This window comes from Hippopotamus amphibius, chromosome 13 (genome assembly GCF_030028045.1).
Source record: "Hippopotamus amphibius kiboko isolate mHipAmp2 chromosome 13, mHipAmp2.hap2, whole genome shotgun sequence".
In the NCBI taxonomy this organism is placed as follows: Eukaryota; Metazoa; Chordata; class Mammalia; order Artiodactyla; family Hippopotamidae; genus Hippopotamus; species Hippopotamus amphibius.
In genome coordinates, this window is record NC_080198.1 from 35,364,259 (window position 1) to 35,387,687 (window position 23,429).

General features: G+C 36.8%; 1 protein-coding gene across 15 annotated transcripts in view; it reads left to right on the forward strand.

The window, feature by feature from the left end:
* PBRM1 (polybromo 1) overlaps positions 1–23,429 on the forward strand; it is a 119,035-nt gene that overhangs the window by 20,721 nt on the left and 74,885 nt on the right. For 13 of the 15 annotated variants that reach the window (XM_057704931.1, XM_057704928.1, XM_057704926.1 and 10 more), the window contains 7 exons: positions 4,870–5,013; positions 7,098–7,214; positions 11,406–11,474; positions 12,487–12,585; positions 15,203–15,288; positions 18,834–18,929; positions 19,518–19,609. In XM_057704931.1, the coding sequence (XP_057560914.1) occupies positions 4,870–5,013; positions 7,098–7,214; positions 11,406–11,474; positions 12,487–12,585; positions 15,203–15,288; positions 18,834–18,929; positions 19,518–19,609 (703 nt within the window). The remainder of the gene's footprint in view (positions 1–4,869; positions 5,014–7,097; positions 7,215–11,405; positions 11,475–12,486; positions 12,586–15,202; positions 15,289–18,833; positions 18,930–19,517; positions 19,610–23,429) is intronic. The other 2 variants (XM_057704934.1, XM_057704938.1) reach the window with 1 other exon arrangement.

Below are 23,429 nucleotides of genomic sequence, written 5' to 3' on the forward strand. Positions count from 1 at the left end.
TTTATCTCAGTTTGTAATTTTTTATTTCGTTTTTCTCTCTGCCTTCTCGCCCCCCCCCCCCTTTTTTTCTTGGTTTTATTTTATTTTTTTAAGGAGTTATTATTTATTTATTTTGGCTGTATTGGGTCTTCGTAGCTGCACCACAGTCTTTCTCTAATTGTGGTGAACAGGGATACTCTTTGATGTGGTGTGCTGGCTTTTTGTTGTGGTGGCATCTCTTGTGGAGCATGGGCTCTAGGCACTTGGGCTTCAGTAGTTGTGGCACTTGGGCTCAATAGTTGTGGCTTTCGGGCTCTAGAGAACAGGCTCAGTAGTTGTAGTGCATGGGCTTAGTTGCTCCAAGGCATGTGGAATCTTCCTGGAGCAGGGATCGAACCTGTGTCCCCTGCATTGGCAGGCAGATTCTTTTTTTTTTTTTTTAATTTATTTATTTATTTTATTTATTTATTGGCTGCATTGGGTCTTCGTTGCTGCACATGAGCCCTCTCTAGTTGCTGAGAGTGGGGGCTACTCTTCATTGCGGTGTGCAGACTCCTCATTGTAGTGGCTTCTCTTGTTGTGGAGCATGGGCCCTAGGCATGTGGGCATCAATAGTTGTGGCACATGGGCTCAATAGTTGTGGCTCACGGACTCTAGAGCACAGGCTCAATAGCTGTGGCGCACGGGCTCAGCTGCACCGTGGAATGTGGAATCTTCCCAGAGCAGGGCTCGAACCTGTGTCCCCTGCATTGGTAGGCGGATTCCCAACCAGTGCGCCACCTAGGAAGTCCATGGGCAGATTCTTAACTGCTGCTCCATCAAGGAAGTCCTGTTGGTTTTATTTTATTTTTTATTTTTTTCCTCTACAATTTGGAAGTTGTAAGGTCCATTGACAATCTATTAGTTCTTATCCAAGAAGTTTTAGTATGCATAATTAATTTTTCAAAGTCAAAAGTTAATCACTATCTTAAATGTCCTTCTAAATAATACAAAACCTTGTAATAATGTAACTCTGATCTTTTTATTTATGCTACTGATGTTTTGTATTTTAGTTCTGTTGTGAAAAATATTTAATCCCATAAAATAATGTTACTGTATAGTTAGTATTTTTACTCACAATCATACTCCTCTATTCATTCTTCATTCTTATATTGCTATTGAGAACTCATCTGTCAGTATAACTATAGTTCCTTTGAAGATTACCTGTCTTTTCTTTCTGGCTATCTTTAGTATTTTATTTTTGTCTTTTATATTCTGCAGTTTCACTGTGATATGTCTAGATACAAATAGAATTTGGGAGTTGTGGATCTTTCTAAATCTTTGGGTTGGTGTTTTTCATGAGTTCTGGAAAGTTTTCAGCCGTTATGTCTTTGTATATTGCACTTGCCCCATTCTCTCTTCTCCTTATAGAACTCTGGATTTTCTTTTCTTTAAGATCCTTTTAAAAAAAAAAGTTTATTTATTTATTTTGGCTGCACCGGTCTTAGCATGTGGGATCTTTGTTGCAGCATGTGGGCTTCGTTGCAGCATGCAGGCTTCTTCGTTGCAGCATGCGGGCTTCTTAGTTGCAGCATGTGGCATCTTTGTTGCTGCATGCTTGTGGGATCTTGTTCCCCAACCAGGGATTGAACCTGGGCCCCCTACATTGAGAGCATGGAGTCTTATCCACTGGATCTCCAGGGAAATCCCTCTGATTGGGTGTTATATTAGAACTCTCTTAGATTTCCATTTCTCTTAACTTTTTATAGTCCCCTTTTTTGTGTCAGTGTTGTTTTTTAGGTAATATTTTTTTTAATTATAATTTTATTTTATTTTTTCTAAGTGTACAATTTGATTTTTTTTTTCTTACTAGTAATGTATATATGGCAATCCCAATCTCCCAATTCATCCCACCCCAACCTCCTCCCTCCCCCCAACTGCGCTTTCCCCCCTTGGTTGTCTACATGTTTGCTCTTTACATCTGTGTCTCTATTTCCGCCTTGCAAACTGGTTGATCTGTATGATTTTTCTAGATTCCGCATATATGCGTTAATATACGATATTTGTTTTTCTGACTGACTTCACTCGGTATGACAGTCTCTAGGTCCATCCATGTCTCTACAAATGACCCAATTTCGTTCCTTTTATGACTGAGTAATATCCCATTGTATATATGTACCTCATCTTCTTTATCCCTTCGTCTGTTGATGGACGTTTAGGTTGCTTCCATGACCTGACTATTGTAAATAGTGCTGCAGTGAACATTGGGGTGCATGTGTCTTTTTGAATTATGGTGTTCTCTGTGTATATGCCCGGTAGTGGGATTGCTGGGTCATATGGCAATCCCATTTTTAGTTTTTCAAGGAACCTCCATACTGTTCTCCATAGTGGCTGTATCAATTTACATTCCCACCAACAGTGCAAGAACGTTCCCTTGTCTCCACACCCTCTCCAGCATTTATTGTTTGTAGATTTTCTGGTGATGCCCGTTCTAACCCGTGTGAGGTGATACCTCATTATAGTTTTGATTTGCATTTCTCTAATAATTAGTGATGTTGAGCAGCTTTTCATGTGCCTCTTGGCCATCTGTATGTCTTCTTTGGAGAAATGCCTATTTAGTTCTTCTGCCCATTTTTTGATTGTGTTGGTTACTGTTTTGTTTTGATTTGATATTGAGCTGCATGAACCTTTTATATATTTTGGAGATTAATCCTTTGTTTATTCATTTGCAAATATTTTCTCCCATTCTGAGGGTTGTCTTTTCATCTTGTTTATGGTTTCCTTTGCTGTGCAAAAGCTTTTAAGTTTCATTAGGTCCCACTTGTTTATTTTTGTTTTTATTTGCATTACTCCAGGAGGTGGGTCAAAAAAGATCTTACTGTGATTTATGTCAAAGTGTGTTCTTCCTGTGTTTCCCTCTAAGAGTTTATAGTGTCTGGCCTTACATTTGGGTCTTTAATCCATTTTGAGTTTATTTTTGTGTGTGGTGTTTAGGAAGTGTTCTAATTTCATTCTTTTACATGTAGCTGTCCTGTTTTCCCAGCACCACTTATTGAAGAGGCTGCCTTTTCTCCATTGTCTATCCTTGCATCCTTTGTCATAGGTTAGTTAACCACAGGTGCATTGGCTTATCTCTTGGCTTTCTTTCCTGTTCCATCTATATTTCTGTATTTGTGCCAGTACCATATTGTCTTGATTACTGTAGCTTTGTAGTATAGTCTGAAGTCAGGGAGTCTGATTCCTCCAGCTCCATGTTTTTTTTCCCCTCAAGATTGCTTTGGCTATTTGGGGTCTTTTGTGTCATCATACAGATTTTAGGTTTTTTTTGTTCTGGTTCTGTAAAAACTGCCATTGGTAATTTGACAGGGATTGCATTGAATCTGTAGATTGCTTTGGGTAGTATAGTCATTTTCACAGTATTGATTCTTTTTGTGTTGTCTTTGATTTCTTTCATCAGTATCTTACAGTTTTCTGAGTACAGGTCTTTTATCACCTTAGTTAGGTTTATTCCTAGGTATTTTATTCTTTTTGTTGCAATGGTGAATGGGATTGTTTCCTTAATTTCTCTTTCTGATCTTTTGTTGTAGGTAATATCTTTAGTTCTTAACTCTTTTTTGAAATCTGCTCTTAAACAAATTTGTTGAGCTCTTACATTTTAACGTTTATATTTTTGTTATTTTTGAAGTAGTTTCTTTTTGGGGGATTGCTTATATCTTCAGTCCTATTATTTCTTTAAACATACTCAACATATTTGTTTTTTATTCTATAGCAGATAATTCAGTGTCTGAATATTTGCATGTGTGTTTTTGCTGTTATTTCCGCTAGCTTTCTCTTGTGACTCTTATTCTTGTGTGTTTCATGATTTTGACTTGAGCTTATATTTCTCAGAACTTTGTCCAAAGAGATTCTTAGGCTTAGGTTGAAGTTGCCTTCATCTAGAGAAGATTTGTTGCTTATCCCAGGCACTGTTCTCTCTGTTAGGGCTAACTTATAATGAAGAGTTCTCAGAGGAGATTCATCTCATACCTCTCTTCTCCCCACAGTACCATGGGTTGAGCTAGGTGGAGAATGAGGTGGGTACTCTTCCTTTTCCCTGGCAGCAGAGAAACTGAATTGTTTTCAATTCCCAGTTACAATGCAGCCGTGGCTTTTGGAGTCGCAGCTTCTGGTGGACCCTGGCTTTTATTTCTTGTTCTTGCAGCCTCAAGGAGGCTTGAAAACTAAAGGTTAGTTTATCTTGTCTTACAGGTGCCCTCAAGGTGAACATTGGCTTCAGTGTTCTGCTTGCTTATCCGGATTCCTGCTTTTACTCTATTCTTGCTTTTATGAATATTGCTTACTCCTTATTGGCAGCATACGGATGCATTTTTAAAGCTTTACTGTTTGTTTGTTTGTTTGTTTGTTTGTTTGCTTAACATTGCATCCAGCATTGTTCTGACTGGAAAGTTTTAGTTAGTTTATCCCCACTATACTTCAGGAAAAGAAAATATTCAGATAAGGTATTAAATAGTTTAAAGATAGAAGTGATAATCAGAATAATCATTAGCTTCTATCCTTCAGATTTATATGCCTTAAGTTGGGTCGTATCCTCTAAATTGTTTTCTTAGTGTATTAGTAATAATTAGCCTTAATTTAGCAAATCACTTATCTTCTTCAAGTCTTTTTGTAATGAAATAGGCCATAAATAAATAAAATAATCTGATTTCAGAATGCCTTTTAAACATGCACTAGTTCTTAGGAATTGAGGCCCATGTATTTTTTGCTTATAAGAATTTTTAAATCAGTAATAGAATTTTCAGTGTTATGTCTTAGGATACCAATCTACTGGAACAGGATGCATTAAAAGTAGTAATTGATTTACAATAAAATACTAAAGTGATATTTTTTTCTCTTCTCTTTGCTAACGTACAGCCAGATTCTCCTGAATATAAAGCTGCTTGCAAACTCTGGGATTTGTACCTTCGAACAAGAAATGAGTTTGTTCAGAAAGGAGAAGCAGATGACGAGGATGACGATGAAGATGGGCAAGACAATCAGGGCACAGTGAGCGAAGGAGTAAGTGCGCCACAGGAGGCAGTGATAGATAGGCTATTGGAAGGTTGGACGAGGCCCCTGCCTGTGATTTCTCTCGGCCACTGTGGTCAGCTGGGCTTTCTGTGCACTTGTGTTGGTAACCAGGAGGGTAAAGAGACATGCAGCCAGAGAGCCCCACCCAATTGCAGGGGATCCTAGGACATCCTGGACTATGTGTAACATGCATGGTTGCTTTCATGAATTGCTGTTATATTAATGCATACTTCCTGCTCAGTTTTGGAGAATCTTCATATTATCAAGGACTGGTCCAATATTGCTAGATTGAGATATTATATAAGGGTAGGCAGTGTTGTGATTGAAAGTTGTAAAGTCGATGAAATCACCTTAGTTAGGAATATTTTTGTGGGTTAGGCTGGTTACTGTTCCTAGAACGTGCCAGGTGTGTTCCTGCCTCTGCAGTTTTGCAGTTCTCTTACTTTTGCTTCCTTTGGCTCTGCCTGTGACTGTGTCTTTTGCATTTTTCTAATGTCACTTAAAATAATGTAAACTGGGAAAAGACTTTCCTAACCACTATCAAATCGTTTGCTCAGTGCTCCTCCTTTCCTATCATCACATCACTCTGTTCTGTGATCTTTAGTTTTTATTACTACATGTGAAATAATGTATTTAGTATTAGTTTATGTGTTTACTTTCTGTCATCCTTAAGTAAAATGATAGTTCCACAAAAATATCATCTTGTTCACCTATTCTGGCATTCAGACTCTGCCTGACATGTAGATACTGAGAAATACTTGCTAAATGAACATGCATGTTTAAAAAGAGGAAAAAAAAAACAGTAAAAGAAATTGCACCTCTCTTCTGCAACTAAATAGTAAGACACCCAAAGAATAAGTTATGTGAATGCATTCAAACACCCTGCTCCCTTTGTCATCTGCAAATGTTTCCAAAGTAGCTGATTGAATTGGGAGGAGAGGAATTTTGCTGCAGGACATAACTCTCCTCTTTGAAGCTAACTCTCTGGTGTCATGTTTTAACTAGTAAGTAAATGCCTTAAATATAAGCATTTTCCTCTGCTTTCATCAGTGTTATGTTGGTTCTTCTCTAGACTTTTGTGATTGGGAGTCTCAGCTAATCACATCTTAATGTTAAATATTTATTGCGTGTCTGTTATTTGCCAGGCGCTTTGCTAGCAGGCCCAAGAGATGTCAGTACCCTCTCTGGAGTTAATGTTGGACTTTAAAATTGAGACTTTACTAACATCTTCTGTTGGATTAGGACAAAAATACTAGTGCTTTTTGATTTAAACCAGAATTAACCATTGATATTTACTTTATATGCACAAAACATAGTTTGTACTTAGTACTATTTAATGTAAACCTTGACTGAGACATCCCGTTTCTGACTGTAGAAACTGGCTTCAGACTTAGACCCTCCCTGGCCAAACTACTCTTTGGGACATGTATTTTCCCGTTGTTGAAATAGTGACTAAGGTAGGAATAAGCTAGCCAGTCTGGAGAGCAGAAATGATTGCATCCATTAGCTTAATCGACATTGAATTCTGATATAACTTAAATTCTGTTGTTAGATCTGGCAGAGCGCCCCATGGTTAAAAGTATGTAGTTCCAGAAGTATGTAGTTGTTCTGCCAGAATACCAAGGTTTCAGTAGATGTGAACAGCAGATACAGAAATGGCCAGGTATCATGGGGCATGTTTCCTCTATCTCAGTTACTCAGACCCTTAAAAGGTACGCATTTCCATCATTTCACACATATGGCATTTTAACTTCACTGTTACAGTGTTTACTGTGAATAGAGTTCAGTAAAAGGACATGATTCAAAGGATTTAGTTATGGAAATAATATGAGGAGCCTCATTAGTTTCACGTTTGCCATCCTGGGAGTGTAACCCCTCATGGCTGGCTAGCATCAGAGAATTTCTGTGGTATTCTTGAAAATTGTACTTAAAATAAGTATTGTTTAGAAGTTGCTCTTTTGAATTAACTTTAAAATTTTAGAAGCTGTTTAATATCAGCATTTATTTTTGGATTTCTCTCACAAAGTACTTATTTCTTCCCTCTCTCATTCCTCACAACCCCCTCCTCTCAGTCTTCTCCAAGTTACTTGAAGGAGATACTGGAGCAGCTTCTTGAAGCCATAGTTGTAGCCACAAATCCATCAGGACGTCTCATTAGCGAACTTTTTCAGAAACTGCCTTCTAAAGTGGTAAGTGATGCAGTTAAAGACAGGTAGATTAAAGTGGGGTGGGTATTTTTGGTTTTTTTGTTTGTTTGTTTTTAAAGTACAGAAATTCTATTAGTTCTTAGTAAATAAAGTAAGGTTAATGAAGGCATTGGAGGTAGCCCAGAGATGCTCCTCATGGCCTCAGCAGTGAGTACATATATTCTGTCATTTTACTTCAGCAGAAGATTGTGGGGTTTTTTTTAATTGTGTTTTAGTTTTTTTGATTGGTAATTCTTTTTTTTTTTTTTATGGCCTTTAAATATACAATAACATAACATTTACCTTTTAACCATATTAAGTGTACAGTTCAGTGGCATTAAGTACATTCATATTATTGTGCAGCTATCACTACCATCCATCTCCAGAGCTTTGTCATCTTCCTACCCATTAGACAATAACTCCCCACTTTTCCCACCTGCCAGTCCCTGGAAACCACAGTTCTGCTTCTATGAATTTGACTACTCTAAGTACCTCATTTAAGAGGAATCATACAGTATTTGTTCTCTCGTGTCTCACTTATTTCACGGTTTATCCATGTTGTAGCATGTCAGGATTTCCTTCCTCTTTAAGGCTGAATCCATTATATATATATACCACATATTGCTTATACCATTTTTTGTTTATCCATTCATTTATTGGTGGACATTTGGGTTGTTTTTTTTTTTTTTAATAAATATAATGTCCTCACTTCTTTCCTTTTCTGAACTTTTCTGTCAAGCTGCATGTAATTGAATTTTTAAAATTTATTTATTGCCTGCATGGGGTCTTCGTTGCTGCACACAGGCTTTCTCTAGTTGCGGCCAGCGGGGGCTATTCTTCATTGTGGTGCACAGGCTCCTCATTGCCGTGGCTTCTCTGGAGCACAGGCTCTAGGCACGTGGGCTTCAGTACTTGCAGCATACGAGCTCAATAGTTGTGGCTCACGGGCTTATGGGATCTTCCTGGAGCAGGGATCGAACCCGTGTCCCCTGCATTGGCAGGTGGATTCTTAACCACTGCGCCACCTAGGAAGTCCCATGGGTTGTTTCTAAGATAGGTAATTTGTAAATGATAGAATAAGCGCCTAAACTAAACCTTTTATATATGAAAGAGAAGAATCATTCTCTTTGCTAGGAAACAGTGTGAAAGGAAGATAAATGAGTTCTTCCTCTCTTGGTTCACCTTGATCTTCTGGTGATGGAGAGAGATCTAATAAGTGCTCTTCTGCCCCACAGAGGAAGAGGTTGTCTAGACCAGTGAAGCCCTTTAAGTGTGTTAGAACCCTTTGTGGCTTCACACCCAAGAAGCAATAAACATAGCTAAAGTTCCACTGTAGCCTTTGGAACTACAAAAATTCTATGGTCTCCACATTCTTGTATTTCTAGATAAGGATATACTTTTAGAAGTACTCCACTATAACACAACTCCATGTGACCATTTTCTTTTTATTATCTATCTCTTAAGGACAAGGACTGAATTTCTTAAGGACAAGGACTATGACATATTTTCTTTTGTGTCCCTGCCATGTAATTGGAACCCAACATGTCAGGGGTTTGCAAGAAGTGCTTGTTGACTGATGGGTGGCATGCAGCTTTACCTATCAGTCATCAGTAAGAGTGGTTATTTACAACATGACTAGTTGTAGGACAAACATGACATTAGAAATAAAGCATATCTGATCACTGCTTTCCTAAGTGTGGATCTGATTAGAGAAATGTAATGATTATATTGGTCATATGTTTAGAATTTTAAGAAAAGAGAAAAACAGTAAGACAATTCTTCAAAAATTAAACATAGAATTGTCATGTGATCCAGCATTTCTACTTCAGATATGTATCCAAAAGAGTGAAAGCAAGGTCTCAAAGGGCTATTTGTACAACCATGTTCATAGCAGTGTTATTCACAATAGCTGAAACATAGGAAGCAACCCAAGTATTCTTCTATATGTGAATGGATAAATAAAATGTAGTATATACGCACAATGGAGTATTATTCAGCCTTTAAAAAGAATGAAATTCTGACCCATGCTACAATAAGAGTGAACCCTAAACACATTAAACTAAGTGAAATAAGCTGGTCACAAAAGAACAAATATTGTATGATTCCTTTTTTAGGAGGTACTTAGAGTAGCCAAATTCATAGAGAAAGTAAAGTTATGGTTTCTAGGGGATGACAGGAGGGGAAGGTGAAGAGTTATTGTTTGATGGGTATGGAGTTTCAGCTTGGGAAGATGAGAGGTTCTGGAGATGGATGATAGTGATGGTTGCGCAATAATGTGAATGTATTTAAAGCCACTGAACTGTACATGTAAAAAGATTAAATGGAAAATTTTATGTATTTTTTACCATAATTAAGAAATAGGAAGAGTCCAATCTTTACTCAGGATTTATTATTAACTCTGCATGAGATAATCAGTAGTGATCAAGCCGCCAAGGGTGAGTTGGATGAATAAACATTACTACCCAGTTCCCTTGTTCTGGGAGGATTTTCAGGGACACCATGCAGCAGGAGTTGATGTGGGAAAGGAGATTCCCATAGGTCCCTTGGGGTGTGACAGTTTGAAAGACAACAAAGACTGAGACCTGGACGGGAGGGCAGTTTTTAGCTTTCCTTTATAAATCCTTCCCAAGGGACACTGGCGAAGTGGGAGAGGTAGGTGGGGAATACATAGGCCAACGGTATGGTTTACTTTGTACCCTAGCCTGGGTGGCCCCTGCCATGATTTGTCTTCTGAACTGTTCCTCAGAAGCAGAATTGTTGACGAGAAGGGGCAGGAAAGGGGTTTGATCTAAGCAAGCAGAGGAGTAGAGTTCAGAAAAGAGAGAGGGGCAAGCTGAGGGATCAGATGAGATGAGATCATCCCTTTAGCCCAGTAATTGAGCGAACGCTGTGGCCTCTTGTTGTTGTTTTTGTTGTTTGGGCTCCAAGGATTTGAACCAGTAGGAAGAGGCTGGAGAGCACAGTCTGACTTCCCCTGATACTTCTCCCCACCTGAAGAGACCAACTTTTGATTTTTGGTTGACTTCAGTTATTTTCACCAAGGAGTAAAACCTGTAGGAAAGACTCAGGGCAGTGAATGAACTCCAGGTTTTGTGAAACCCTTGAAGTATAGTCTTTTTTTCCTTTCTTTCTTTCCCTTTCTTTCTTTCTTTCCTTTCTTTCTTTTCTTTTCTTTCTTTCTTCCTTCCTTCCTTCCTTTCTTTTTCTTTCTTTCTCTCTCTCTCTCTTTCTCCTTCCTTCCTTCCTTCTTTCTTTCTTGCTGCGTTGGGTCTTTGTTATTGCATGCGGGCTTTCTGTAGTTGCGGCAAGCAGGGGCTACTCTTCATTGTGCTATGCAGGCTTCTCTTTGCAGTGGCTTCTCTTGTTGCAGAGCACAGGCTCTAGGCACACGGGCTTTAGTAGTTGTAATTTAGTAGTTGCAGCGCACAGGCTTAGCTGCTCCACAGCATGTGGGATCTTCCCGGACCAGGGCTTCAACCTGTGTCCCCTGCATTGTCAGGTGAGTTCTTAACCACTGCACCACCAGGGAAGTCCCTCAAGTATATTCTTCTAACGTGTTTAACTCTTTTTCCTCTTTTTCTTTTGTTTGGCTAATATTTGATAAGAAATCAGAAATTGTTTATAATTTTGCTGTGTTTCTTTAAAAGATATTTTCATTGGAAATGTGTTTTATTTTGAAAAAATTTATTTTGAAAAACATTTTGACTGAAATAAGTAGAACATTAGGTTAAACATGAAACTAACAAATCTTGCAACCTGACTTCTTACAGATCCTTAGTATTTTATATGAAGTAGGATACAATTGTGTTATTTAGATTGCTAAATTAAGGGTTTATAATAAACACTTCAAAAATGTTCTGCTTCATTTCCTGGCATAGATACTTGAGATCTTAAATTTAAAATTGTGTGATCTGTGAATTTAGAGAATTTAAAAACATTAAATTGTTTCGTTATTAGTTATATGATAATTACCATATACTGACTGTAGAGTCCTACAACATGGTGTCTCGTGAAGCTTGTAAAAATCTAATGCTTTCTGCTTCAAATATAACAAACAATATGCTGTACATCTGTGACTTTAGCTTTAATCTCACAAAGCTGCTCAGTTGATTAACAGGTGGTCAGTGTACTTCCTTGTTTTCTCATTAGCTAGATATTTTCACTTATTAAGCATGCCTGGGTTTTGTCTTCCAGCAATATCCAGACTATTATGCAATAATTAAGGAGCCTATAGATCTCAAGACCATTGCCCAGAGGATACAGGTATGTAGGTGACAATATGTAAAAATATGTGGTTTAGGGCAGATTGGCCTGTGGCCATTTTTTAGGGCCTTTTAGAAAAATAGAGAAGCAGATACCTCTGTATGGAGTTATTAGCAATATAGTGTAAACAAATTAGAGGTGTTACTGAGTGTAGCTTTGGGGAAGTCAGCTTTGGGAAGGATAGCATCCTTGTTGCATTTTTTTCTGTAGGAAAGAAAGCAAAATTTTCATTGGCATAGTAAATCTTGATCTTAGGACAAAAATTAAAGTGCGCTGGTCATGGACATTTCTGATTGGGAAAGGTACATTGGCAACAAAAGCTTTGTTGTTTATTTTTATCTGCTTCCAAATAGTTTTAAGATATCTCAGAATAAAAGTTACCTGCAACAGACATTATGAATGTAAGGTTTGTTCTCTTTGAGTGCCCCCCTCCCTGTGTCTTCAGCAGTAATAGCAGCAAGTAACACTCACCTAGATAGAACTGCTATGTGTTGGCTAATTAATTCTTATAACACCTCTGTGAGGTAGATACTGTTATTATTCCCATTTTACAGATAAGAAAACTGAACCACAGAGATGGTAAGTCACTTGCCTGAGTCATCAACTAATGAGAAGATTTAGAATTTAAATTCAGACAGTCTGGCTTCAAAGTCTGTACTCTTTAATGAATTAGTATTCGTGAAGCGTTTAGAACAGTGGTTGGCACAGAGTAAGCACTATATGTTTGCTAAATAAAATAACTTTAACCTTATTTGATTTTTTAAAAAGCATAAGTTGTTTTTATGGGAATAATGTAGCTCTGGTTTTTTACCTATCTCAAAAACTTTTTTGTAAATGGACAGTAGTGATAGTTTATAAAAGATGAGTTTATATGTTGTTCACATGTGTACTTTCCAGTAAAGTCTTAGAATGTAGAGACAGTTTAAAAACACGTGTGGTTTTTTTTTTTTAAAAAGGTCATGTTGCTTAACTCTCTATAAGAGGAACTGCTGTATTTTGTTGTTTACTGTAGAATGGAAGCTACAAGAGTATTCATGCAATGGCCAAAGATATAGATCTCCTAGCAAAAAATGCCAAAACTTACAATGAGCCTGGGTCTCAAGTATTCAAGGTTAGTTTTGTTGTTGTTGTTGCTTTCATTGGTAAGAGTAGAGGCCAATATTTTTATATAACAATTTGAATGACAGAAAATTCACATACCATACATTTTACCCAAAGTGTATAATTTAATAGCTTTTAGTATATTCACCAAGTTGTGTAGCCATCATTACAATGAATTAGCAGTCACTCTCTATTACCTCCCAACCTTCCTAACCCTCGGCAACCACCAATCTACTTTGTCTCTGTGAATTTGCCTATTCTCAATATTTCATATAAATGGAACCATACAGTTTGTGGTCCTTTGTAACTGGCTTCTTTCACTTAGCATCATGTTTTCAAGGTATTCATTTTGTAGTATGTATTTCTTTTTATTCCCAAATAGTATTTTTTTATTGGAATATAATTGCCAAATAGTATTCAATTAAATGTATGTATTATGTTTTATTAACCCATTCATCTATCACTAGGCATTGGGTTGCTTCCACTTTGAGGCTATTATAAATAAAGCTGCTATGAACGTTCATGTGTAAGTTTTTATGTGGTCATATGTTTTCATTTTTCTTGAGCACATACCTGGGAATGGAATTGCTGGGCAACATGGTAACTATATTTTTAACTTTTTTGAGGAACCACCAGATTGGTTTTAAAGCCACTGCACCAGCATTCCCATTAGCAATGTGCAAGTGTAATTTCTCCACATCCTCACCAATGCTTGTTTCTATTTTTGGTTTCGTTTTTATTATAGCCAATTCTAGTGAGTATTAAGTGCTATCTCATTATTGTTTTGATTCGTTTTTTGTTGTTTTTGTTTTTGGGGGTTTTTTTTGGCTCATCATGCTGCTTGCATAATCTTAGCTCCCCCACCAGGGGTTGAAGTCGGGCTATGGCAATAAAAGCCCGGAATCTCAACCACTAGGCCACCAGGGAACTTCCTGCTTAGCATTTTCTAATGAGTAGTGATGTTAAACATCTTTTCATGTGCACATTGGCCATTCATATGTCTTCTCTGAAAAAAATGTCTGTTCAGATCTTTAGCCCATTTTTTAATTGGGTTATCTGTCTTTTTATTGTTGAGTTGTTAGAATTCTTTATATAGTCTGGACATTAGACATATGATTTACAAATATTTTCCCCCATTCTATAGATTGTCTTTTCATTTTCATGATTGTATCCTTTGACACACAAAAGTTTAATTTTGGGAATTCCCTGGTGACGGAAATTCCCTGGTAGTCCAGTGGTTAGGACACTGTGCTTCCACTGCCAGGGGCATGGCTTCCATCCCCAGTTGGGGAACTAAGGTCCTGCATGCCTCATGGTGCAGCCAAAAAAAAAAAAGTCTTCAATTTCAATAAAGTTTTTAATTTGGGTAGGTCCAGTTTGTCTCTTTTTTCTTAGATTGCTTGTGCTTTTCGTGTCTTATCTAAGAAGTCATTACCTAATCCAAGGCCTCAAAGATTTATACCTGTGTTTTCTTCTAAGAATTGTGTAGTTTTAGCTCTTACATGTAGATCTTTGAGCCATTTTGAATTAATTTTTAAATATGTGAGGTAGGAGTCCACATTCCTTTGCCATGGGACATTCATTTGTCCCAGCGCATTATGTTGTAAACACTATTCTTTCCCCATTGAATTGTCTTGGCAACCCATTGAAAATCAGTTTACTATAGATGTATGGGTTTATTTCTGGATTCTTGGTTCTAATCCATTCATCTATATGTCTCTCTTTGGGCCAGACAGGGTTCATTTTTGATCCTCTTTGTAGTTAAATATTGATGTAGTCCTGCATTTAAACCTCATTGATATAAAAAACAATCTATGCCATATAGTATGCAATGTAAAATGACTGTTTCCTTGCTTTGCAGTTCTCTCCTTGAAGTTCTGTAATCCTTCTACACAATGAACTGTAATGAACAGTTGTTTGTAGAAATTTTTTGAATTAGCAATATATCATTAGGAACTTAGCAAAGGATGCTCAGAAAATCTTTTGGGAGTAAAATCATTTAGATTTACAGAATGCTGACTCAGTTGCTTTTGGTAGTTAATTTTAACTTTTATCTTGCATCTTTTAAGAAACTTTGAGTGAAAATCAGGAATGAAGTCCTTGTATTCTTAATCCTTGATAGGACATTTTAATAGTATAGTACCAATTGCTTGTTGATGCACTTAAGAATTTTACTTTTTGGTCTGATTAATTTTCCTAAACTAAATTTTGGAGAGAAGGGAAACTTTGGATTTGATGTGCTATTAATTTAAGCAAGTTTATTCATCCTAAGTTTATGTGCCTAGTCTTTAATCTTAGACGTGTACCTTTGTTTCAGTTTTTAGGTTTGTGTACACAGGTAGAGTTCATTGTATTTTCACCCCTGTTTTTCCCTGTTCAGCCCTAGATCTTTGTCTCTTATCTGACTAATTGTGAAAGAGCTAGGAGGCTTTTCAACTTGTATTTAATTCTGGAGAAGTTTTAGAAGCTTGTGGAAAGGTTAGAGGATGCAGCTTTGTGGATATTGAATGGCAGGCTACTCCAGATTGAAGGAGTGCCATAGAAAGTGTCCAGTACATGATTGAGGGCATTTTAAACTGCCTGTTTTTTCTGTGCTTTTTCTAAGCCAAGTAACTTTATCTTAACAGGATGCAAATTCTATTAAAAAAATATTTTATATGAAAAAGGCAGAAATTGAACACCATGAAATGACTAAGTCAAGCCTTCGAATGAGGTAGGTTAAAAAAAATGTCTAAAATCCTTGTGCTTGTATTATTTGCCAAATTTTCTAGCTAGTGAAATCAGTATAGTGGAAAACAAGATTTATGTTGCATTTTAAGATTATATTTACAGGTAATAATATGATTCTGAGGAGAGTAGAGTTAACTCTTACCCCGTCCCTTTATTGCAGCTGAAGGGCTTTATTTAAAAAGAAACAGTTTTTAAGACTCAACACTGCTGTATACTTTTATTGCCGTATACAAATACATATATATATTTGTATATCATATTGTGTATAATGTATATTACACATATAACATATACTATATATAATAAATATATGTAGAGGCATGCCTTGGAGATACTGCGGGTTCATTTCCAGACTACTGCAATAAAGCGAATATCACAGTGAAGTGAGTCACGCAAGTTTTTTGGTTTCCCAGTGCATATAAAAGTTATATTTCACACTATACTGTAGTTAAGTAGGCAGTAACATTAGGTCTAAAAAAAAACAGTGTATATACCTTAATTTAAGAATACTTTATTACTGAAAATGCTAACCATCATCTGAGCCTTCAGCAAGTTGTATTCTTTTTGGTGGTGGAGGGTCTTGCCTCTGTTGATGGCCGCTGACTCATCAGGGTGGTGGTTGCTGAAAGTTGAGGTGGCTGTGCCAGTTTCTTAAAATAAGACAACAGTGAAGTTTGCCGTATCAGTTCACTCTTCTTTTCACTAACGATTTGCCTGTAGCGTGTGATGCTATTTGATAGCATTTTGCCCACGAAAGAACTTCTTTCAAAATTGGAGTCAGTCCTCTCAAGTCCTAATGCTGCTTTATCAACTACGTTTATGTAATATTCTAAATCCTTTGTTGTTGTGTCAACAGTCTTCATAGCATCTTCATCAGGAGTAGATTCCATCTCAAAAAAGTACTTTCTTTGCACATCCATGTGAAGCAACTCCTCAACTGTTAAAGTTTTATCATGAGATTGTAGCAGTTCAGTCACATCTTCAGGCTATACTTCTAATTCTAGTTCTCTTGCTGTTTCCACCCTATCTGTAGTTACTTCCTCCACTGACATCTTAAACCCCTCAGAGTCACCCATGAGGGTTGGAATCCACTTCTTCTAAACTCCTGTTAATGTTTATGTTCTTTCCATGAATCACAAAGGTTCTTAGTGGCATCTAGAATAATGAATCCTTTCCCGAAAGGTTTCAATTGAATTTGCCCAGATCCATCCGAGGAATCACTGTCTATGGCACATATAGCCTTATGAAATGTATTTCTTAAATAATAAGACTTGAAAGTTGAAATTACTCCTTGGTCCATGGGCTACAGAATGAATATTGTATCAGTAAACATGAAAACAACATTATCTCTTACATCTCCGTTAGAGCTCTTGGGTGACCATGTGCATTTTCAGTGAGCATTACTATTTTGAAAATCTTTTTGGGACTTCCCTGGTGATCCAGTGGTTATGAATGCGCCTTCCAATGCAGGGACCACGGGTTCGATCCCTGGTCAGGGAACTAAGATCCCACATGCTGCAGGGGAACTAAGCCTGTGTGCCACAACTAGAGAGCCTCAGCGCCACAACTACTGAGCCTGCAAGCTCTGGAGCCCGTGTGCCACAAGGAAGACCTGATGCAGCTAAATAAATAAATGAAAGAAAGAAAGAAGAAAGAAAATCTTTTTTTCTGAGCAGTAGGTCTCAACAGCAGTCTTAAAATATTCAGTAAACTATGTAAGTAGATGTGCTGTCATCCAGGCTGTTGTTCCATTTATTGAGCACAGGTAGAGTAGATTTAATTCTTAAGGGCACTAGGATTTTTCAGAATAGTGAATGAGTACTGGCTTCAACTTAAAGTCACCAGCTACATTAGCCCTAACAAGAGTCAGCCTGTCCTTTGAAACTTTAAAATCACTCGTTGACATCTCATCTCTAGTTGTGAAAGCCTTAGATGGCATCTTCTTCTATAAGTCTGTTTCATCTACGTTGAAAATCTGTTGTTTAGTTATAGCTACTTTTATTAATAATCTTAGCTAGATCTTCTGGATAACTTGCTACAGCTTCTACGTCAGTACTTGTTGCACTTGCACTTTTATTTTATAGAGATGACTTCTTTCCTTAAACTTCATGAACCAGTGTCTGCTAGCTTCTGACTTTTATTCTGCAGCTTTCTCACTTCTCTCAGCCTTCATAAAATTGAAAAGAGCAAGGGCCTTGCTCTGGATTAGGCATTGGCTTAAGGGAATGTTGTGTTTGGTTTGACCTTCTAACAGTTTCTTCATATCAGCAATAAAGCTGTTTTACTGTGTTATAATTGCTGTGTTCACTGGATTAGCACTTTTAATTTCCTTCAAGAACTTTTCCTTTGCTTTCGTAACTTGGCTGACTGGTGCAGGAGGCCTAGTTTCTGGCCTATCTCAGCTTTCAACATGCCTTCCTCACTGAGCTTAATCATTTGTAGCTTTTGATTGTAACTGAAAAACATGCAACGCTTCCTTTCCCTTGAATGCTTAGAGGCCAGTGTAGGGTTATTAATTGGCCTGATTTCAGTATTGTTGTGTCTCAGGAAATAGGGAGGCCTGAGGAGAGGGAGAAAGATGAGGGAATGGCTGGTTGATAGAGCAGTCAGAACACATGCAACACTTATTAAGTTCGCTGTCTCATATGGGCGTGGTTCATGGTACCCCAAATAATTAGAATAGTAACAGCAGAGATCACTGATCACAGATCATCACAGCAAATATAATAATAATGGAAAGGCTTGAAATATTGTAAGAATTACCAAACTGTGACACGAAGATGTGAAGTGAGCAAATGCTGTTGGAAAAATAGTGCCGATAGACTTGCTTGATTCACGGTTGCCACAAACCTTTAATTTGTAAAAAAAAAAAAAATGCAGTATTTGCGAAGTTTAATAAAAGCAAAGTGCGATAAAACAATGTATGCCTGTAATATTATGATATTTGTATATAATATATAGTAGTATATATTTATATTTGCAGTAAGGATATTCAGCCAGGTGTCAAGAGATGTAGTCTCATCCTAGCTTACCTTGTCCTAGGACTGTGACTTTGAACAAGTCTTACTTCTGGAATTCCATTTCCTCCTACCTGAAATGGAAAGATTGAGTGGCTGCGTTTGAAGCTTTCTTCTGGCCCTGACATTTACTGTGTTACTACATCTTGTGGTCACTGCAGTGACCGTAAGCTGTCTGGGATCAGCCCTGGTTTATTCTTTTCTGCAGAGTCCCAGATTTTGGAGCAAAGACTCTTGCACAGTAGAGGCTCAAAAATATTTGAGTTGTTTTTTACTTTGTTTTTTCTGCTGTGCCATGCTGCATGTGGGATCCTAGTTCCCTGACCAGGGATGGAACCCGCACCCCCTGCAGTAGAAGAGCAGAGTCTTAACCACTGGACCGCCAGGGAAGTCCCTGAGTACTTCTTTTTAGTAAAAGAAAAAGAAAATGGTTGTTTCCTTTTTGTTTATTCAACATTCTGATTTCAGCTGTCAGTTTCCTGAGTTTTTTTTTAACCTTGTCTCTGGATAGGACTCCATCAAATTTGGCTACAGCCAGGCTGACAGGTCCTTCACACAGTAAAGGCAGCCTTGGTGAGGAGAGAAATCCCACTAGCAAGTACTACCGGTAAGAGAGAGTGTGTGTATTCTGAGAGCTGACCCATGATTATGAGGATAAGCATGCTAGCGTTTTCCTGAAGACTATCTTGAAGTAATATTTTTGGATGTAGTTGGGTTATTATGAGAAGGTACAATAGGCCTGACCTCACCTCTGAGATAACGCTTAAGCGGAAGTTGTCAGGTAGTATTTAATATTAGCAGTAAAATGTGTGGTAAAATACTGAAAGATTTTGTGTTCATAATAGAATTTGTTTTCATTGTAAAATATGAGCATCTTTAGAAATAAGCAGCAATTATGAATGAATATTTTTCATTAAAAAAAAGGAGCAGTGCTGCATTTAAATAAAAAACAAATTGCAAGTAGTCTGCTTTAGGTTTTCTACCACCACTCCCTCTTTTCTAAGAGAAAAAAATTAGTTATCTTGGTTAAGATTGATTGTGGGGAATATAAAAAATACAAAGTAAATTGAGGAGGCAGTTGAATAGAAACTCTTTCTTTGATGTGAATGCCTTGTTAACAGTTCCTATTTCCTGTACAGTAACCAAATTATTATAACATCTTTCCTGCCTTCGAATTGCTTGTTTTTCTTTGTAGTAATAAAAGGGCAGTCCAAGGGGGTCGTTTATCTGCAATTACCATGGCACTTCAGTATGGCTCAGAAAGTGAAGAGGATGCTGCTTTAGCAGGTAGGCATTAAGTTGTGACTAGTTAAGTGCCATCTCAGTGGATCCTCTGGTTAAGAAAAATTGTAGTTACTTTGGTCTAGCTGGGCATTTGTCTGTTTTGTTACATTTTGATTGCAGTCTTGACTGACAAACTTACCAAGAACTAATTTATTACTACTTTATTTTGTATTAAAGCATGTATCTAAGTAAAACTTGTGCAAAAATAATAGGTTTGATAGCCTTAGCAGATTCTGGTTTAAACTTATGATGATAAACAGTGAGTACTAGTGACACCATCAGGAAATCTCAGAGAGACATTCACATCATCTTAGATTTCCAGGTCATTGGCTTATATTTTCAGTAGACTATAATTTCTTCTCACCTAGAGCTTATGATTTAAAGATAGCTATAAATTATGATCAGAGCAGCATGGTAAATTCTCATTTAAACAAGTGAAACAAAGGTCACTGGGCACTAGAAATCTGTGTAAAAATACACATTTTGTAAAATAGTAATAAAGAACAGCTGTAGAGGTATATTTGATTTCATTGTCTGTCTTCCTCCTAAGTGTGATATAGTATTTTTTTATTTTACTGTAGATATTTTTTATACATAGAGATAAAATTTGTTTTATGAAATTACTCTTGAGTTTATAATCAGATGTGACGCAAAAGATTTTTCTAGCTATATCTTATTTTCTACTAAATCTATAGAAATTCATAATTACTAGAGACCACTAGAGTATGAATTTAGTTTTTTGACACTCATCTACAGAATTAAACTTTTTTTACTTAAATCGGGCCTTATCAAAAATTGAAAGAAATTTATCTTTTCGTTAGCTTTGTTTTGTGCTAACTATAAAAGTGACATACACATTATGTTTAGGTTTCCTTCTAACATTTGGTTACTTCATTAACCTTACAGTAGCATAACAGATTGAAGGAAGACCATACCACTTACAAAATTCTTAAAAAGCATTTATTGTTTTTTTTCCCCTAGTAAATAGTACCTTTGTCAAAGAGGATTCTTGTTTAGTAACCTCAGGTATTAAGAAAATGAAGTAGATGACAACCAACTTTGTATGTAGTAGATCCTTCAGGCTGTTATTCAGAACCTGTTTGTCCTTAATTTAGTCGAGGTTTTAACATATTAGGTTTTCTGTTCCTTGCTTCTGGAAACAACTTAGGGGTAGGTACAGTGAAAATAGCAAAGAAAGGATAACTCGTGATCTTTGAGCAATAAGAAAGAGCTGATGAAAAGAAGGCATAAGAATTCAAAGCGTGGCACCTTGAGGTGATTTGTTTTTAGAGGCAACCACACTGCGTATCCCTGAGGTGGGTGGGAAGGAGGTGGAGAAGAGCACCCACTTGCAGTCATTATAAGAAGAGGAATGAGGTGGACAGTAGAAAAAGAAAAACAGACAAAACTTTCAGTCCTCTCCCACCAATACAAAATAAGGCAAGAAGGCAAAGGGAAACAGAAAGTGGGATAAATAGAAAGACAGAAATAACTCCAAAAATTGTATCAGAAATCAGTGTTAGTGGCCCAAATTTGCCAACTAAGACAGTTCTAGATTGGATATTTAAAATATCAAGTTATGTGCTAGTTACAAGAGACACATCTTTAACATATAACTACATGCGGGAAAGTTGGATGGAAAAGGATGGAAAAAGATACACCTGGCAGATAATAACCAAAGGGTAGTTACATTGACTTCTGTTAAAATGGACTTTCAAACGGTGCATTTCCAAAGATAAAATGGACTCACCTCATAATGATAAAAGATTTATTGCATTAGGAAAATAAATTATAAAAGGGCTCAAAATACATAAAACAAGCAGATTGAACTTCTCAGAGAAAATGAAAACATTGCCCTTAGAGTGGGAGCCTGCTTCTCTCAATTGCTAGATAAACAGCCAGAACAATGAAGACAGAGAAGATTTGAATACATTTCCTCACAAGTGTATTTGTTTCCTATTGCTGCTAAAACAAAACAAATTACCACAAACTTAGTGGCTTAAAACCACACAAGTTTATTCTCTTCAGTTCTGGAGGCCAGAAGTCTAAAATCAGGTTGTTGTCAGGCTAGTGTTCCTTCTGGAGGCTTTAGGGGATAATACACTTCCTTGCCTTTTCCACTTTCTAAAGGCTACCTGTATTTCTTGGCTTATGGCCCCTTCCTCTACACTCAGAACGCAGCACTCCAGTGTCTGCATCTGTCACCCCATCTCCCTCCTCCTTTGACCTTTTTGCCTGCCTTTCATAAGGACCCTTCTGGTTGTGTTTAGTGCCCAGAGATTAATTCAGAATAATCTTCCAAACTCAAAATTCTTCTCAATCATATCTGCAAAGGTTTTTTTGCCATATAAGGTAATATTCATAGGTTCTATGGATTAGGACATGGACATATATGGGGGCCTATTATTCAGCCTACCACAACAAGATGGTTGTAATAGACAAGTATTCTACAACTAGAGAATACATGTTCTTCCCTGGTTTACAAGGAATATTACAAAAATTGACCGTGTATTTAGCCATGAAACAAATTCCAACAAATTTGAAAGATCGGGTATTATACAGACCATATTTCTGAGCACAATGCAGCTATGATAGGAACTAATAATGAAAAGATTAAGTTTTTAAAAGGAGTAATTATAATAGACATTTTATTACTTGAAATTGAACAATAGCAATAGTGAAAAGAATACATATCAGAACAGTGCAGGGGCAGCTAAAGTGATACTTCGGAGGGAAATTTATAGGTCTGACTTCCTCTATTTAGAAAGAAAAGCAGCTGAAAGTCAATGTACTAATAAGCGTCCAACATAAGTAAATAATAAGAAAAGCAGAGATATTAGAGAAAAGAAGATAAAGCTAAGCGCAGAAGTTACATTAGAAAGGAAAGCTGTAATGGAAAAGATCAGTAAAGTGATAAGTTTTTGTACAGCTGTTAATAAAACAGGTATACCTGTTGTGAGATTATCAAGAAAGAAACAGAAGGCACAAATAAAAAATATTAGGGGAAAGGGGGAGCATACAAATAATAAAAAGAGACTGTAAGGACAGCATAATGCAAATAAATTTGACTATTTAGAAGAAATGGACAAATTCCTAGAAAATGATAAATGCCAAAAAACTGATTCAAGAATAAAAAGGCTGGTTAGTCATATCACCATTAAAGAAATTAAATTGCTAATTACAAATATTTTTGCATAGAAAATACCAGGCCAGACATTCAAGGAACAGAATTATATATAAACTCCTGTAGTGAATAAAAAAAAAGAGCTCCCAAATTCATTCTATGAATATGATATAAAACCAAAACCAAACAAAATATAAGCACACTGTGTCTAGCAGTATATGTGAAAGATAATATATGATAACACAATTGGATTTATTCCAGGAATACTAGATTAGTTCAATGTTAGAAAAGATAAAAGTATTATTCACTACATTAGTAGATTACAGGAGCAAAACCATAATATTGGCTCAGCAAATGCATTTGATTAATACTTTAATTCCTATTCATGATAAAAGCTTAGCAAATTAGGAATAGAAGGGGATCTTTCCTAACTTGATAAAGGGCATCTCCATTTTCATTGGAGAAATATTTGTAGCATTCCCTCTACCATAAGAAACAAAGTTAAGAATGTTGTTACCTCTTGGTCAAAGTAGTAGTCAGCATACACTGATGTAATTTTTTTAAAAGATACAGTTTACAGTAGCAATAAAACATAGCCCTAGGTCTAAATTCAGACGTGCAAGAGCTGCTTTATGAAAAGATTCAAGGTAGTGGAGTCAGAAAAGACTATGTAGCTTCAAATTCTGTCTTTCCTTCTAG